The following is an 18032-nucleotide window of genomic DNA, read 5'->3' as shown; positions in this document are numbered from 1 at the left end:
TTCTTCTAAGCCTTGGATGTGTGTTTGATTCGATCTATTTAGTAGTTGAGTTGGGTTTGAGATTTGTTGTTGCTATGATTAACTTCAATGCACCTAAAGCTTCACATTCCTATAGCCCGTGTTCAGGATGGAAGCTGGTTTGCCTGAGTTTTTCTCAGTGTTTGTTCCACCATCGGTTTTAGGTCTTTCCTTTGTGCTGTGCTTCAGAGCAGGTCTCTTTTCATGCTCTTGCTGCTCTCTCAGCAGTAGACGATTATTTGTTACTAGATGCTGACTACCCTGGTTTGGAAGAGGGAATTCTCATTGCTCTGATGAAGCGTCACTCTTAAGTAAGGTTTGGGTCTTAGGATTCAGTGATCCTACCCGACCCTCAGAGGTAGGCCTGGGCCCACAGTGTATTTTTGCTCTCCCTACAGGTGCAGTGGGTTTTTTTCTGTTTCCTTCCCCCAATGGTAGCAGGTCTTCACCAGTGCTCTTAAGGGCAATAGAGTTTGTTGCCCTTCCTCCAGAAGTTTAAGGCTTTTGTTCCATGGAAGAGAAGGTGAAAGGGTCTAGGCAATGCTGTATGTCTTTAGGACAGCAGCTGCCCCTTCTCCCAGGCCTGGTCAGGACTGATGCTTCCTGAGGGCTCTCATCCTTCCCCCGGCCTTTTTGCCGCACCCAGTGAAATCGCAGAGAACACCTTGTAAAAGGATGCAGAATTTCCCTATCTACAGTTCCTGGCGGTTCCTGATTTGTGCTGGTCCATCATTAGCCTTTAGCAGTTTGTTGAAAGTTTTTCTTAGTAGTGTCTGCAGTATCTGCCTCAGGTATATAAAATCATTTTTTAAAAATACTTGCTTTCTTCTTTCCTCTGCCTCCTTGGAGACACCTGTCTTAGACTATAGATTAGTTGATTGCCCTTCAACTTCTGCTTTCTGATGCATTCAGGAGAAGTTGTGATTTGCAGATTGTCCAGCGTGTTATTGTTGTAAGGATAGGAGCAATGCCCTTTCTAGCTTTATACATCATAATAGATACCTGGAAAAAGACTAGGGATTTTTGTTTGTATGTTTGTTTGTTTGTTTGGTTTTTAACTTGAATAGCATCAGCAGGAAAAAAACCCAAGAGTAATAAGAGTCACCAAGAAAGATAAGACAGAAATATATATACAAACCAAACTAAAAAATCCACCTCAAACCTGGAAGTACTGTTAGAGACTCCTAGCAAAAAAAAAAAAAAAGAAGGAAACCTACTCCTAGAATAAAGTCTAATGACCCATAGCTTTTGGAGAGACCACCACTGATACCACATTGTCCAAAGTAGACAACTTTGTAGTATAATTTTCTTTCCCCAGGCTAACTAAAAGCATTCTGTTTCCAAAAGGCTTGTGTAGTTTATCAAAGGAGCTCATTTAATTGTGAATACTGATTCCTTCCTTCTTGAATAAAAGGAACAACCTTATTATATAGAATTTAGTTTTCATCAATTCTGTTTTTAAGGAATAACTAACTACCTGGTGACTCAAATTGTATCTTTCATCTCAGATTTGCTTCAACACTAGTTAGTGTTCAGTGATACCATCTTTGGGGAAGAAAATCAGGAACTCATTAAAGTAAGTTGGACCTGCCGCTGTATACAAGGTGTGGCCTATATTCTTAATCCGGACATTAAAATTTTTCAACAAAAGAAACTTTGGAGATGTTACTCATGTGAAGTGATAGTCGGATATTTGTTTTGGTTTTTCCATTTTAACAAAATGTTGACCTAGGTTCTAAAAGGGGAATTAAATGTTTCAAAGCATCTTCTATCAAACATGTAGCAAATATGACCTAATGACTGAGAGAGACCCGGGCAATGTTGTTGCTGCGGAAGGATGTTCACATCTCACGAACTCCGCTTCTGGTTCCTAGGGAAGGGAAATACAACCATGCAGCCTGCTTTGGCCTCCAGCCTGGCTGCCTCCTCCCCGACGGGAGCCGCATGATGTCTGTGGCTGCCCTTGTGGTGAACTTCTCACAGCCTCTAGCAGATCGTCCCTCTCTCCTGAGGCACGATGAGGTGAGGACTTACTTCCATGAATTTGGTCATGTCATGCATCAGATTTGTGCACAGGTGAGTGATTTGGGGTGGTAAACATGCCAATTGCTTTTCCAGATTTTTCCCCCCACTGTGGTCAGGTTTCTCTTCTTAACATGTTTTTTCAGAAACTGAACGTGTTCAAGAATTTCATAAGCCTTCTGCAAAAGCACAAAATTTTTCTTTGTCCTCTTTCACAACGTATTTTTTTACTCAGAGGTTAATCCACTAATGAAAGAGCATTAAATACCACCCTATGGAAAAGGAAGCAGACTATCATTAATGAAGGGTTACAAATACTGTGCTTTTTTTCTTTTACTTCTTTTCCATTGCAATTTGGTATAAGCTTCACAGATACACTGTGCTGTAATCTCTCTCTTCTGCTTGTTAATGCTTTTAGTTGAATGATTTTCAACTATCTCAGACTCCTTCTTTTTTATAAAAAATGTTTTATAATACCTTTCTTTACTAGCCTCAAATTAAAATCAGATAATATAACCATGGAGAAAATTTGCCAGGGAGAGGGTGGCTGTGTGTGCGTGTGTGTGCGTGTAATGGATTGCAACTGATTTTTCTTTATTTCTGAAAATGAAAAGTACATTTATTCTCAACTTTGAAATATAATCTAGTAAAATAGACCCAAACTATTCTAGTATAAACCATATGAACTTGCTAAAATTTAATTGTTATTGACATATGAAAACATCTGGCTCTGTAGTTCAACCTAACATTTATAAAAAAACTGATAAATGTAGAGAAAATTTTCCAAATCTGAAATCTCTGTGCATCTCTAAAGATAAACTTTTAAAAAATAACTTTGTATTAGCACAATCTTAGGTTTACAGAAAAGTTACAAAGTAGTGCAAAAATTGCCCATGTACCTCTTATCCTTATTCCCCTACTGTTAGCGTCTTACTGTAGTACATTTGTCACAATCAAGTAGCCAAAATGGGTACAGCACTGCTAACTAAACTCTACACTTTATTTGTGTTTTGCTAGTTTTTTCCTAACAGCCTTTCTCTAGAGATTTTTTTTGAAAATTGATGTAATGTCCTCACTGAACATAAAAGAAAGAAATTTTTTACGGTTTTCAAATGGTAATGCTTTGGCATGACTATGTAGTAAGACATAATGACATATTCATGGATTTGTACCATATGTGAATTGCCCTGGATCCAGCAGCAAAACACTACAGACTAAAGTAAGTGGTTTGTGTTCTTACTCAAGTCCAAGAATGGTATTGCCATTTTCTTAATTCATGTTGCTACAACAGAATACCATAGACTAGGTGGCTGATAAATAACAGACATTTCTCACAGTTCTGGAGGTTGAAAGTCCAAGATCAAGGTGCTAGCAGATTTGGCATCTGGTGAGGACCTGCTTTATGGTTCAGAGATGGTGCCTTCCTACTGTGTACTTCACATGGTAGAATAAATGAGGGATCTCCATGGGACCCCTTTTGTAAGGACACTAATCCCATTCATGAGAACCTCACCTTCATGACCTAATCACCTCCCAAAAGCCTCACCTCCTACCATCACAATGATTTCAACATATGGATTATGGGGGTGGGGGGAAGGGACACAAACATTCAGTCGAAAGCACCAGTGGTGAGATGATTTTCCAAAACGGTGAACACCTCTTGGGAAACTTCCAAATAAAAAAGAAATCTTACGTTGATTTACAGAGTTGATCCCAGCAATTAGTGACTTGAAAATTAAAAATGTGTAAGAAGTATTTTTGCAAAAATATGTGCAATGGAGTTAGTTTCGAGGTTCTCTTAATTATAGGTTTTTCATTTATTTGCATGTCCAGCAGGACATATGAATGACATGTAGAATATGGGACAGTTTTTGTTGTCCTAACATGTGCAGTTCAGTCCTGGACATCCAGCATGCCTATCCCCCAGAGTAGCTTCTAATCTTTGTAATAGCCAAAAATGTCCCCACTCATTTCCAAAATACTACTATCACCTTTGTTAAAAAAAACCTGTTAGTTCTTTCAACATTTTATCTTTACATCATAGAGCTTCCATGTATTGTTTTTAAAACCAAGGGAATTGAATATGAATCAGATAATTAAGATAATATCTTAATTAAGATAATTAAGATAATATGTTCAGATAATTAAGTCCTGATATACTGATGTAACCATTTCTACCCTCTCTTTAATCCAAGGAAAAGAAATCTTTCAGGATAACCTAAATTTTCTTTCTTAGATAATTTTCATTCTCACAGCAATAGGGTTCCTGAAATACTTATTTTCCATCAGTATCCTTGCTGTGGTTGACGTTTTCTTTAATTAAGATAAACCTAGTTTATATTTTTCTAAAATATTTTTATGAATGATTTAGAAAAGTCAAATAATTTTCTTAATTTCAGACTTATGGGATATTACTTAGATTGTCCAAGATCTAATAATGAATTTATACATAGATAAATAATGGCCTGCTTTTAGAATGTGGACTTAACTTTTTGGGATCTAAGGACCCTATGAAAATCTGATTTAAACTGTGGCTACCTCTTCCAGAAAAATGTACATACACTCGTACAGGCAGATTTACATGGAATTCCAGAGGGCTTACAGAGCCCTTGAAGCTGAGACCGTAACGAATTCCAAGTTAAGAACTCCTGGGTTATAGCAGTTTTCCCCTTATTTGGATATTGATTATCAGCTAATGATGTCACGAGGACATAATTTGGTATCTTAATCACATTTAGTAACAGTGATCCTCAAATAAGGTTTTCAGTACTCTTGATACATGTTCTTGTTTTCAGACACAGTCCTTGTATAACCTTAATAGCATATGCTTATCATATGTTCATAGTACAGTTCTCCATGACTCTGTGTTATTCTTATTATTTTGTATATTACCTTTGATCCTTTGTGATAACCACTTTGGTACTGGAAAATATTATCTTTGTACTATGTCATTTTAAAACTGTTTGACTCATGACTCTATTATAAATAAATACATATATATATATCACTCATCAGTTTGGTGTCTTGACAAAGTAGACTATATTTAAGTCTTAGAGTTTGCCTCATTTATGAGCACACATGTATCACACAGATGAACAGTGTGTTAGTACAATCCCTTGCTTGGTCATCTCCGCACAAGGTGATCTTTGAAAAACCTCTTATTTGTCTATTAATCTTTTCAAATGTCCTGCAACATTTTAAGAACTAAAGGTAATCATGTCTGGAACCAGTGGTCACTACTTTTGTCTTAAAATAGGCATAGATCTATATATTTGCAGCTTTATAATAATTTCAAAACCTTGTTTACTGACCGAAACTGGATAGTAGTGAGTAAGGAGTTTAATAGCGTTCATGTTCAGTAATACTTGTGACTCACCTAGGAAATACATAGCGAATGAAAAAGTTGCCATACATATGCGTATTTAGTAGATGGCTTCCATATATCGCAGCTCAGGGTTTGAATTCTCCAGTGGGGCAGCTTGCAACTGTGATAACCAGAAAAGCTCATTGGAGCTTGTCACAGTGGTGTTTAAATGTGTCGGCAGGAACATCCAGATTTCACACATATAAATGCGCTAGGGCAGGATGCCTGCCGTGTCTCTCAGGAGGCGTTTCACTCATGTTCTCATGTGTGCACTACAGGGAAGGTAATTTTGAAGATAGCCATCAACATGTCCTATCTCTAACGGCTGTTCCTGTTTCGTGGCTTTATTGTGGTTTCGACTCTCAGTCATCACTGGCCTTTTGAACTTGGGTAGAAAAGAAAGAGTCTTGCTTGTTAACAGCCTCCATTGTGATGCCTGTGTTGGATTGTGCCCGCAGAGCCATAATCAGTTTTGGACTGTTAGAGATTATCTTAAAGCAACACGTTAGCATCACCATGAAGCCTTAGTAATTAAAAATGAAAGGGCTGTAAAAAAATTAAAATCAATGAAAGGGATGGAGAGACAGAAAAACTTCAAATTATGAGATTTCAAATAATCTGTTAATTTTGTCAAAAGACGAATAGAGCATTGTGTCTGCTATAAATATGTTGCATTAGATCCTGTTATAAATAAATATATCCCAGAGCAGTCAGGAAGGCACCCTGGTGTGATGACCAGAGCACTAGATTAAAAATCATTTGTGTATTGCTGGGTTTGGCTGTGTGAACTGTGGCAAGTTATTCGACCTCCTTGAACCATCTCATTTTTCTTATTCATAAAATGGGGATAACAACAGTTCTCATACCTACTTCTCTGGGCTGCTGGTGAGAGTAAATAGTGTGTGAAAAGGTACTTGGGAAAGCATAAAGTACCATACATAGTTGAAGTATTCTTGTAACTGTGCTTATATGTAATTCAACCCTCCAGGGATTAATAAGTAGCATACAAGTCATAATTTGAGAGTGCCATAAGGCAAAGTACTGTCATTTAAAGAAATTCACAAATGCTACCTACCCTCAGGGGATTTGGGGTGAAGATCTGTGGAAGATGATTGGAAACCATCAGGTTTGTGATTGTTTTTGTTTTGTTTTAATGATTGTTGCTTACTTAGAAGGTGATTCCTGAAGTTTGAGCAGAATGAACAGTTTAGAGTAAAGTAAATCCTCACTTAACATCTTCCCCAGGTTCTGCGACTTTAAGAGAAATGATGTATAATGAAACCAATTTTACCAAGGCTAATTGATATAAACAAGAGTTAAATTCCTATGGCATCTTATCAATGTTATAACAAAATGATGCTGAACAGAATAACGGCGTAATTTGAGGACCTGCTGTATTGGGATTGGTGGGAGATTACTTGACGAGAAATGCGGGTATGTTTATCATCAGCATTAACATCAAAGAATAGATACTTGGAGGAAGCAGAACAGGTTTGGTCAGACCAGCCAAAACCACACCTGGTCAGGCAAACTTGCAAGGCTAAGAATAACAGCAGCCAAGATGTACTGAGCGCTTTCCATATGCCTGGTACTCTATTCCGTGCCTTACATTCACTAATTAGTCTTGTCCTGACAGTGTCCTCTGAAGTAGATTTACCAGTCTGTTTCTATTATTATACTATTATTTTTCCCCATTTCCAAATGGAAAAAACTGAAACTTAGAAAGGTTAAATAAATTGTCCAGAGTCTGACCATCATGTTCTTCACGACTCTTGCCTATAACCATTCTTAGCCCTCTCAATCGTGCACTGGAGACAGTAGTACTCTGTCCTGTGGTCTTCATTTGGTAGATGGATTTTTTTCTTCTAAGTTTCTTAAATGGCATTCCCTCTAAATCCAGCTCATGCAAGCTTGTGTGGAATAAGTGAGTAGCGAGTTCCACATATCCCTCAGTATAAGCTGACCTCTTCGGTTTCAGCCCCTTTCGTGCAGGGTCTCAGCTCCCACTCCCCGCCCAAGAACGCAGGACACGGTGAGGCCAAAAAGGAACACCCATGGAGCCATAAGTAGGGGAGTCAAACCAATATATTCTCGCTGGCGGCTGGGCTGGAGACACAGGAAGCAGGATCTACATAATCTGCCTAACAGCAGTCCGCACTTGCCAGCTACCATCTTCTTGCTAGCCCCCATTCCTTCTCTGCTAGCGTAGCCACAGCCGTTATATTAGTGGCCAATGGCCTACGGGTTACAGCTGACGGCCAACTAGCCACAGCTGCTGGCATCTGATCACAGTTGATGGCCATTTACTACCCGAGCCAGCACCTTTCTATGTGAGGCCGAGAGCCTGGAAACTGTTTTTTGGGGTTTTGTCCACACAGCCCCGATAATACAGTAAACATCTATCCACAATCTTGGAGCCTCTGCTCTCTACCCCCAACCCTGTATGGTGTTATAGTTTCCAGGGTCAGTGTTAGAAGGGATTTCTTTCAGGATCTCATTTTAATTTTATTTATTTGTGTTTGTTTGTTTATATATAATACATACACAGCATATCTACGTAGAATAAATGCTAAAGTCACAAACCCAATATGATGATCTATGCATTGTTTATTTCTGTTTGGGGACAAGCTATTTCTTTCATTTACTTACTGTATTTTTAACTTTTTTTTAATAATTTGAAAAATATTTTTCAAAGAGAAAGAAATGTTTAGTTGATTTCTTAGAGACGGAGTTATTGATCATCTAATATATCTAACATGTTACCCTAGATATGGTAGGATAGAGTTCAAAAGCAAAAAAAGATACTGAATGTTTAGAGTTTAGTTTGAAGACATGAAATGTAATATTTTAAAATTAAAAACAATGTTATTAAGTAAAATGATGCAAATATTTATTAAATATTGAAAGAAGACAGAATAAGTAGTGAGGTGATGCTGAGTTGGAGGCTGAGAAGTCAGGTCAAGTATAATATTTGGGCCGGCCCGGTGGCTCAGGCGGTTCGAGCTCCATGCTCCTGACTCCGGAGGCTGCCGGTTCGATTCCCACATGGGCCAGTGGGCTCTCAACCACAAGGTTGCCAGTTTAATTCCTCGAGTCCTGCAAGGGCTCCGCCCCCTGCAACTAAGATTGAACACAGCACCTTGAGCTGAGCTGCCTCTGAGCTCCCAGATGGCTGTTGGTTGGAGTGCGTCCTCTCAACCACAAGGCTGCCTGTTTGACTCCCGCAAGGGATGATGGGCTGCGCCCTCTGCAACTAGCAACGGCAATTGGACCTGGAGCTGAGCTGCGCCCTCCATAACTAAGACTGAAAGGACAACAACTTGACTTGGGGGGAAAAAAAGTCCTGGAACTACACACTGTTCCCCAATAAAGTCCTGTTCCCCTTCCCCAATAAAATCTTTTTTTAAAAAGTATGATAATATTTAAGTTTGAGTCTTCCAATAGAAGCATTCTCCTCACAGCTTCAGTTATTTCACAAATATTTATTGACCATCTACAACTTTCTGGGCCGATGCTGGATTTTGGAGATGCAGTGGTGAATAAGGCATGCATACTCCCCAGCCTTCTTAGCATTTGAGTTTAAATAAGACTTTTATTTCTTTTCATCTGAAAAGAAGCGATTTCTATATAAGAAGTAGTAGTCAGGAAGGTATAGCCCGTTTGAGGGTAAGTGTATGAAGATGCAGTATTCAAGACTCCGGCAGATTATGTGTTCTTTCACATGTCTTTAGAATGATGGTGATGATACTAACCTGTTGAACTATAAGGCTGTTGTGAAACTTAATGTTAACCGTGTTATTCAGGTTCTCTCTATTACTATTATTACTTCCGGTGATAATTCCAGGCATATGTGACGTGGAAACTATGACCTTTAACCCTCTATTTATGACAAAGCCTAGGAGACAGTAGCACTTTTCTTTTTTTAATGCCTTGTTATATGAACTTTTCCATCATCTCTGGATTTAAGGGTAGATTAGACAGGTCAGGATATGGAATGACTGCAAAGAAATCAATAGGGGTTCACCTCAGACAGCCAAGGTCAGTCCTCCTGAGGCCTGTTCATTTTCCTAAACACAATACACTTACAGATTTCAGCAAATGCCTTTTCTTTGAGTTGGGATTTGCTATCATGAAAATAGCACTTTAGTTGTAACTACTAAATGCAATTGGCCTCTTAATTAGAAAAAGCCCATAGGACTTTGGTCTTTAAATACAACAAAAGCTCACATGAGTTGTTGAGCTGTAGTTTATATAACGTTGCTCCAGCTCTCACTCTGTTGTATGAATTAAGAAGTTACTCTGCAGCACCAAGTCATCTTTTATAAAAATCTATAACAGAGTATATTTTAGGCATCCTATTGCCTGTTTAAAAAGATAATAAAGAAAAATCTCATAGTTTTACACAACTTTCTTCCTCTCAAGAACTTCTAACCAAATAGGAATCTAAGTTGATATTGTTTTCTAGGCTTTTGTTGTCAAATTATTTCCTACAGCAAAAATGCCCTAAAACTTTTTGAAGTGTCACCTGCAAAATCATTTGTTAATTTACTTCGTGTTTATTTTACATTACTGTGCTTAAGCTGGGAAGTATATTAGCATCAATAGTTACTATGCCTCATAAGCTGCTATATTCAACACCTTGAAATTTTTCATATTGAAAACTATATCAAGTATTTTTTTAGGGTTCTTTGGAATCTACAGTTTAAAGCTGGGGAGGGGTATTTGCTGGCTAGTCCACAGTGAGTAATAAGCCGCAGGCAAGCTGTTCTGCCTGTCAGGCCTCCAGAGGCTGCTGGGCCCTAAAACTTGCCCAGGGTTTCTGTGTAGACAAGGCAGTGGACTGTGGATTCCTTTCTCTTTAAAATTTAGTTGTTTGCTGGAAATCTAGCTTTTGAATTTTGTAGGTTCTTTGTCCTCCTCATTTGAAACATATTTAAATGATATTGCCCAGAGGGCATACAGAGAAACAGAGCATGACTAACTTTCGGGAAATTAGTAAGCAGTAGAGTTATTTTTAGCTTTTACTCCTTGCAAACATTTCCTTTTGTTCTTTGGAAGACATTGTTGATTTGTTCATTCATTTGCTCTGCTCTCTCCCCTACTACAAGATGACTTAGATAGCATAAGTCCTCTCTTCTCTACTCTGAGTGTCATAACTGTGTTCTTATTTTATTCAATTTTAACTCATGAGTTATTTGTTTGGGTTTTTTTTCTAGCTTCTGAAACACTCCCTCCCCCACCACCAAACACACACACGAGTCTTGTTGTTACTTGGGATTGGTTTTCCTCCTCATCTGCAAACACTGCCTGAAAAATACACAAGCAGAGTATGCAAAATTTATATTTTTGTCAAAATATTGTAATTGATGGTGTGATTTTGCTTTTATTTTTTCTGTTAGTACTTATTTTAAAACAACCTTTAGAAAATCATGCACTTTGTATTACAGAATCCCAAGTCTAGGATAGATGGTTACCAAGGTTGGTTTTTACACCTCAACTTCATGTTTGGTCTTTGAAAAATCTTCCAGTACATAGAGGAAGTCAGATTTCTACAGAAACACACTGAAACCACATTTTTACTCTTTACATAAAGGCAAATTTGATATAAGACTTCTACTTTACATCCCTTCCTAGAGTATTTAGTCACTTTGTAACAATGTAATTTAACATTTTCTTTTACTTTTTTTCCCATTTTTCTATAAGATGGAGAGGCATTATAGCATTTGAGGTTAAAATTGTGGGTTCTGGAGTCAGACCACATGGTTTCAAATCCTACTTCTACTGTTAATCTAGGTGTGCCTCAGTTTCCTTATCTCAAAAATAGAGATTACAGTCTTTACTGAATAAATTGTTTTGGAGTTTAAATCAGGTGATCCATGTAAAGGATCTAGCATAATGCCTGATACAGTAAATTCTCCATAGATGTTACCTGTTATGATTATTGTATAAGTTTGTTCTATCGAAATGTAGGATGTAGTTATTTTAGAAGATTATATCCCAGAAAGAGGCAAAATGTTTCGTTTTCTGGAACGCTTGCCTCTTTTCCTGTGAGAATTTTGTATTGGGATGTCCTCAAGGACAGGTAGCCCAGTCCAGCGCCTAGTAATTTCAGTTTCCCTTGGCCCTTCAGTATTTGAAGTGCCTCATATCTAGAATCAGCACAATTGTAATGGGAAGTCAAGCAAAACATTTTTTTGCATCAAGAGAGGGAGGCAGAATGTGAGATGGCGTTGACATCTGTGTCTCTGCCCCAGGCCAAAGGCAGAACGGTTATTTGCTGCTGATTTGGCATCCCATCTGCTCCCTTTCTTCTTCCTTTCCCTTGCCTGTAGAGCCCCCGGGATGATGAAGTTAGAAAGAGAAGTTTGGATGTAAAGCATCTGAAGAGGGAAACAGGACAAAGGTTCAGGGAAAGACAGCAGAATGGTCACCGACCCCTTTTTACAGGTGACCTAGCTGGGTAAATGCTCAGTCTCCTTTGCCAATAGCAATGTTACAGAAGTTTTTTGGATGGTGTGAACGTTAAAAAATACCAGCCTGTTCTAATGAATTCTCATCTTTCTGCTCGAGAGCTTTTCTGATATCTGATTCAACAATTTACTAAACTTTCCTTTAAAAAAATAACAAAAGCAAAAAAAACATGTTTTTAAACTCTTAGCCCAGACCCTCAGAATAAGTCCTTTATTTTTACAAGGTGTCAACAAAAGAAATACCCAAACCTGTGGGAATTTTTGTGAGAGTTTATTTGAGCCAAGCTGAGGATATGCCAGGAAGCAAGATCTCAAATGCTCCAGCAAATGACAGTTCTGCAGTTCGTTTTATACGTCTGGAATTAATAGAAAAGTAAGGAAGATTACATGAAGGTGGGAGAAAGCAAAGCTGGGAAATATCTGTGATTGGATTATAAGACAGTTCATTAGATACTGTGTTCTCTTGTTGGTGATCTTCTGAGGGGTCTAAATAAGAAGTAATTCAAAGGTATGTTAACCTAGATGCACAAAAACAATTGACAGAACTCACTTAAGGCAACGATAACCTTTTACTAGGGATGTGATTAGGGAAGGCCTGGCGCATGACTACCCACCCACCATGACCTGCCCAGTTAGGAATTCATGATCAGATCACCCCATGAGGTTACTTTCGGTCATTGACTTCTTAGAGCACCCCTTTTTCATTCACAGAGGGGTACTTTAACTTATGAGTATATGCTTTGTTTCTCTTTTCCTTTAGCTACATTTACCTCACCCCACTTGCCAAATAATATACAGCCTTAACTCCCACTGAAGTGGCTTCCCCTTTTAAGGTAACATCTTCTGCCCTACCTGACAGGTACAACTCAGGCTTTCTACAAACAAGGTTATATTAGACCCACTTAATTAAAAGTTTAAAACACAAAACATCACACACTCACAAAGGATATCTGTCTGTAGTATTGTAACTTAACTCTAAGTGATTTTGATTAAAACTTGAGTAGTTAAGTAGCAGAGATAAATCAGCTTAGAAACCAGTAGAAAAATCAGCTTATGCTGATTTATTTTTCAATTTGATTCCTGGATAATTGCTCCAAGTTTGATTAGGATTCAAAAGAATAAAATATTACTTTAATATTATTTGTGCGGTATTTTTCATGCTGCTAGGCAGCTGTGTTTTATTTTCATTTAAGTTTGAGGTTTTCTAACCTTCATTCAAAGGAGCAGTTGACTCTGATTCTGACTTAAGTTTTAGAGAATCTTAATTGCAATTCATCACATATTTGGTTTTCATTCAGTGTGTGTTTGTTTTTTTAAAAGCCCTTTATGCTTACTTTCTAGACTGATTTTGCACGATTTAGTGGAACAAATGTGGAAACTGACTTTGTAGAGGTGCCATCACAGATGCTTGAAAATTGGGTGTGGGACATTGATTCCCTCCGAAGACTATCAAAACATTATAAAGATGGAAGACCGATTACGGATGATCTGCTTGAAAAACTTGTTGCTTCTAGACTGGTCAACACAGGTATGACTTGTAATTTTAGAAAAGGAAAATAAATTGGAATTACTTAATAGAGAATTGCGGGCGTCTTTTTCTATAGAACTAGTTCTCCTTTAATAATGATAGAACCCCAAAAGTGCTAATGTGGGAAGACCGCTGAATATAATACTGAACTCTGGGATTACGTCCAAGAAAAAAACTACATCTCACTTTAAATTTTAAATGAGATGTCTTGCTGCTCCCATTTTTGTAACAAGTACTACAGGAATCAGTTTTGAAATCTATGATCTTGTGATATTAGAACACACAGTTCTCTTCTACAAAACATGCCCAAACATTCTTATGTTATTAGGTCTTCTGACTTTACGCCAGATTGTTTTGAGCAAAGTTGATCAGTCTCTCCATACCAATGCTTCGCTGGATGCTGCAAGTGAATATGCCAAATACTGCACAGAAATTTTAGGCGTTGCAGCTACTCCAGGTGGGTAAATACTATGGCTTGAGTTTATTTCTCCTGTGCAGTACAGGGTATTCTCCTCACACTGCTGGGAAAGGTAAGCGTTTGTCAGGTAGATTACCTAATGTATTTTGTTTCTCGTTTCTGTAATGAGGCCATGACTTTCAGATGATCATACTCAGGCCATATGAGTTACCCTGTCCAAATGTGCTTGAAGGAAAGGTGGCTCCAGCTTTGCAGCATTTTAGTGTAATCAGGCGTGAGCAATTGGCCTCCACCCCAGAGCCCAGAAAGCCATTCACATTTGGCAGCGCCCGCCTGGGTTCTCCCTCCCTGTATGCACCACGACTTCCCAATGATTTCAGTAAGAAACTGCCAGAAGGCTCCATTGCAGAGAGAAAGCACAAACTTATGCCTTGTTTCGGATTCTGTTAAGGCAGTTTGACTTAGCAGTTTCTACCCTTATATTTGTGAGATTCATGTGGGTGTGTGGATAGCTGCACAGATGTGTGTTTACATTTATATTTATATGTTTGAAGCCAACATATAGTTGTAAGTATATGTAATTGGTAAGGTGACTTTTTTTTTCCACCAAGGAAGTTATTATTGAAAGGAATCATTCACATTTATAGAGATAACAAAGGTCATAATAGTCGGTGGAGCCTATTTAGGGCTTCACTTTTCTTGTGTGCTCTGTTTATAGTAAACCCTACAGCAACTTTGTGCCTCAGGCCACTTTGACAAAATCATTTTTTAAAGTAACCCTAAAGGTAGATTGAATTAGGAAAATCTTTTTAGCTTTTCAAGTAAAGAGTTCTTTTTCAGTAATTATGATTGTAAAATAAGTGCCTTTCTGACACACTATTTAGGTATATAAATGTGTGACAAAGAATAGGCTTAATATTAGAGTATTTGTAAGATACAGTACATTATGTGTGTAAGGGATAAGAAAGGACTGAGGGAATCTGAAATACTGAGACATCTGATGGGTGTGGACAAAGCCTCTGAAACTATGGTTAGGCATTCCAGAGCTTAGGGCCGAAACCAGCTCTGAGGTTGAGCCATCTCAGGAGAGAAGTTTGTAAACATCTTGACCAAGGGCACACAGAAACCTTGGGTGTACTAGAGGTGAAATCCTATCACTCTCTCCTCCCACACCTGGGCTCCCTGTAGGGAAACCTGAGCTAGCAGATAACCTGGTAATTAACTCTGGCCATGACATTGATTGAAATGTATCTTTCTTTAAAGGTACAAATATGCCAGCTACTTTTGGACATTTGGCAGGAGGATATGATGGACAATATTATGGATATCTTTGGAGTGAAGTATTTTCCATGGATATGTTTTACAGCTGTTTCAAAAAAGAAGGGATAATGAATCCAGAGGTATTGTATTTTTTTTCTCCTTTTGTTAATTTCATAGTTGTTCCTTCCCCTTTAACTCCCAGATTTTAGAGTAAGAGGTTTGGTAACAGCTTTTAATTTTTAACTTTAAAGTCTTGAATCTTCTTAAATCGTACATCAAGTTGTAGTGTACAAACGATTAATTCTGTAAGTTTAAAAAAAAATCCTGCATTTTTCGCTTATTAACATTCCAGTATATTGCATAATTAAAATTCAAAGCTTTGTTTATGCATTTGAGCATTTATGGCTGCTAGTTTTGACATGCACCTTACAATGTTTTAGTTTTATAGAAGATTGGGAAAGAAAACTAAACTCCATCCTGATATAAATGGCTTGTTTATGTTTTGATATTCTCTACACACTTTCCTTATACATTTTCTGTGGGAGCCACCCTTTTTCTGTGGCTGGCATACCCCACCTACTGCATAGTTTGTAACCTAAATGCCTTTAAGTAATTTAAGCTGCTTCATTAACCTGAGCCATTCCTTTCGGTGTACAGCGAGTGGACTGCCAGGTGGCTGCCAGCCAACCTTCCTGAGTTACAGTCCCCTGTCTCCACTCTTGTTGAAGACTCAGCTGTCAGATTATTTCTAGGGCTGGTGCATTTTCCAGTGTGTTTTTCATTCTGTTTGATTCAGAAATTAGAACAAATTATCAAAATCAGGCTCTCTGTGCTTATTTCAACCAACTGGTTTGTTCATCGAACTTCATATTTCTGGATTGCATAGTGCCCTACACATACGCACTGAAATACATTGACGTAATTTACACTACCATCCCTCCCCCAATCACAAAAAAAAAACACACACAAAAAAAAACCATCTCCACAGTACCTACATTCTACACTAGACTTTCTAATCACTCCGTCTTCCATTCCATCCTACCCAGGCTGTTAGTTCCCTTTAAGTCTCCTTCCATTCCCTGGCCAACTCATTTACAATGGTCAACCACATCTCATAAATATCCTGACCTCTACATGACCTTCAGCCAGTGCCCAGCCCTGGATTCCTCCATCATGTCATTTAGAGATGGTGCCCTTGGGATTCAGAATGTTCCAGAGAAGATCATATGACTCCATTAACATGCCCAACTACAAAGTCATGCTGTCCAACCTCAACTGGATACCCAGTGTTACTCTGCAGTCATGTTCCACTTCCCTGGTTGAGTTCCCTGAGTCCCACCACCTCTGTCTTCTCTGGGCAGATGATCTTTACTAAGAAAATTAAGATCACTGAGCACAAGTACCTTCATCTTTGTTATTCTTTCTATACATCGATGCTTATCTTCTTTCCTCCTGCCTCAGAGGAGATGTCTCTAATACCAAGCCTTCCTTGTTTGCCATCTTGGGAAAAAACTGAGGTTATTGCTATTGGTTCTGATAACTCCTACTCAGGTGTTCTTCCTTTCACAGTCTAATTTCTTAGTGTAAGAAACAGTCTTTGCAAACCTCTGTTTCCTGATTTTGGCTTCCATCAACTAAGCTGGAAAATTATCCTCTCCAGCGTTACCACTGATGACCCAATCGTCAACTTCCAAAGGCCCTGATCTACCTTTTTTGTTTTTTTCTATTTCTTACTTCTTGTTTTTCCTCTCTTTGTTCACTGCCCTGAGGTTCGCAATCAGATTCCTTCCTTACCTCCCAGAACTCCCTGTGTGTCAGCCAAATTTCTGGGTTCGTGTAGATCTTTCCATCTTCACAAATTTATTCACTGTATTTCTTCCCCCTAAAATGCACGTCTTCCTTGTCTATGATTCTCAGAAACCCTTCCATTCTTAAAAGCTCTTCTCAAGTGGCCAGTCATTTATGAAGTCTTCCACATCATCCAAACCAAAAGTGACCTTTCCATCCTCTAAACAGAAGAGTGAACCTGGGCTTGGGGGAAAGGCTTCAGTAAGCTTTTTCTTATGTCTGGAATGGTTAACATAACTATCAAGCAAAGTGAAAAAAAATCAGATTATAAAATACTATATACCAGAGGATGCAATTTTTTTTTTTTTTAATTGGGGAAAATTGGGGAACAGCATGTTTCTCTAGGGCCCATCAGTGACAAGTCATTGTCTTTCCATCTAGTTATGGAGGGCGCAGCTCAACTCCAATTCCAGTTGCCGTTTTCAATCTTTAGTTGCAGGGGGCACAGCCCACCATCCCATGCAGGAATTGAACTGGCAACCTTGTGTTGAGAGCTCGCGCTTTAACCATCTGAGCCATCCTGCCACCCCTCCGGAAGCTCAATGGCTTCTCGTTGTCTTCAATCTAGTTGTGGAGGGCCCAGATCACTGGCCCATGTGGGAGTCGAACCGGCAACCCCATGTTCAGAGGCCGCGCTCTTACCAACTGAGCCATCCGGCCACCCCGTAACTTTTATTTTAAAACATATGTGTAGGGGAAAAGTACATCAAAATGTTGTCAATTGTTATCTTTGGGTGGTAAAGTTCTGAGTGATTATTAAATATTTTTCTGTACTTTTTCTGTAGCTTTTTCTTATTTTTACGTAGACTATGTATTACTGTAGACATTGGAAAACAATGTTTGAAGAAACACAAAGTCTTAGTATACAAAGGCATGATTATGACCTCTTACTGGCTCTTATTAGTTGGTGAGGCTTCCTGGCATAAGTGCTACAGTACTTCTTTCAATGAAGCCTCTTCATTCATCTCCTCTTCCAGCTGCCAAGGTTAACAGCCCAGGTACAAAGTACTGATCCCAGTGCATCCCGGGGAAGGAACTTGCAAGTCCCGCAGAAGCAACACTGCCATTATGTTTCTATGTACTTCCTGCCATTCTCCAGCTTCA

The 18032-nt window shown here is 38.6% G+C and overlaps 1 protein-coding gene across 2 annotated transcripts in view; it reads left to right on the top strand.

Moving 5' to 3' along the window:
• NLN (neurolysin) overlaps positions 1 to 18032 on the top strand; it is a 92622-nt gene that overhangs the window by 65457 nt on the left and 9133 nt on the right. Inside the window, exons 9-12 of one of the 2 annotated variants that reach the window (XM_081053156.1) lie at positions 1893 to 2040; positions 13216 to 13402; positions 13731 to 13859; positions 15084 to 15220. In XM_081053156.1, coding sequence (XP_080909282.1) covers positions 1893 to 2040; positions 13216 to 13402; positions 13731 to 13859; positions 15084 to 15220 — 601 coding nt within the window. Of the gene's footprint in view, positions 1 to 1892; positions 2095 to 13215; positions 13403 to 13730; positions 13860 to 15083; positions 15221 to 18032 lie in introns of both variants that reach the window. The other variant, XM_081053155.1, reaches the window with a different exon arrangement.

This window comes from Rhinolophus hipposideros (genome assembly GCF_964194185.1).
Source record: "Rhinolophus hipposideros genome assembly, chromosome: 7".
NCBI lineage: Eukaryota > Metazoa > Chordata > Mammalia > Chiroptera > Rhinolophidae > Rhinolophus > Rhinolophus hipposideros.
Note: the sequence above shows the minus strand (reverse complement) of the source record. Positions and strands in the feature narration are given on the sequence as shown.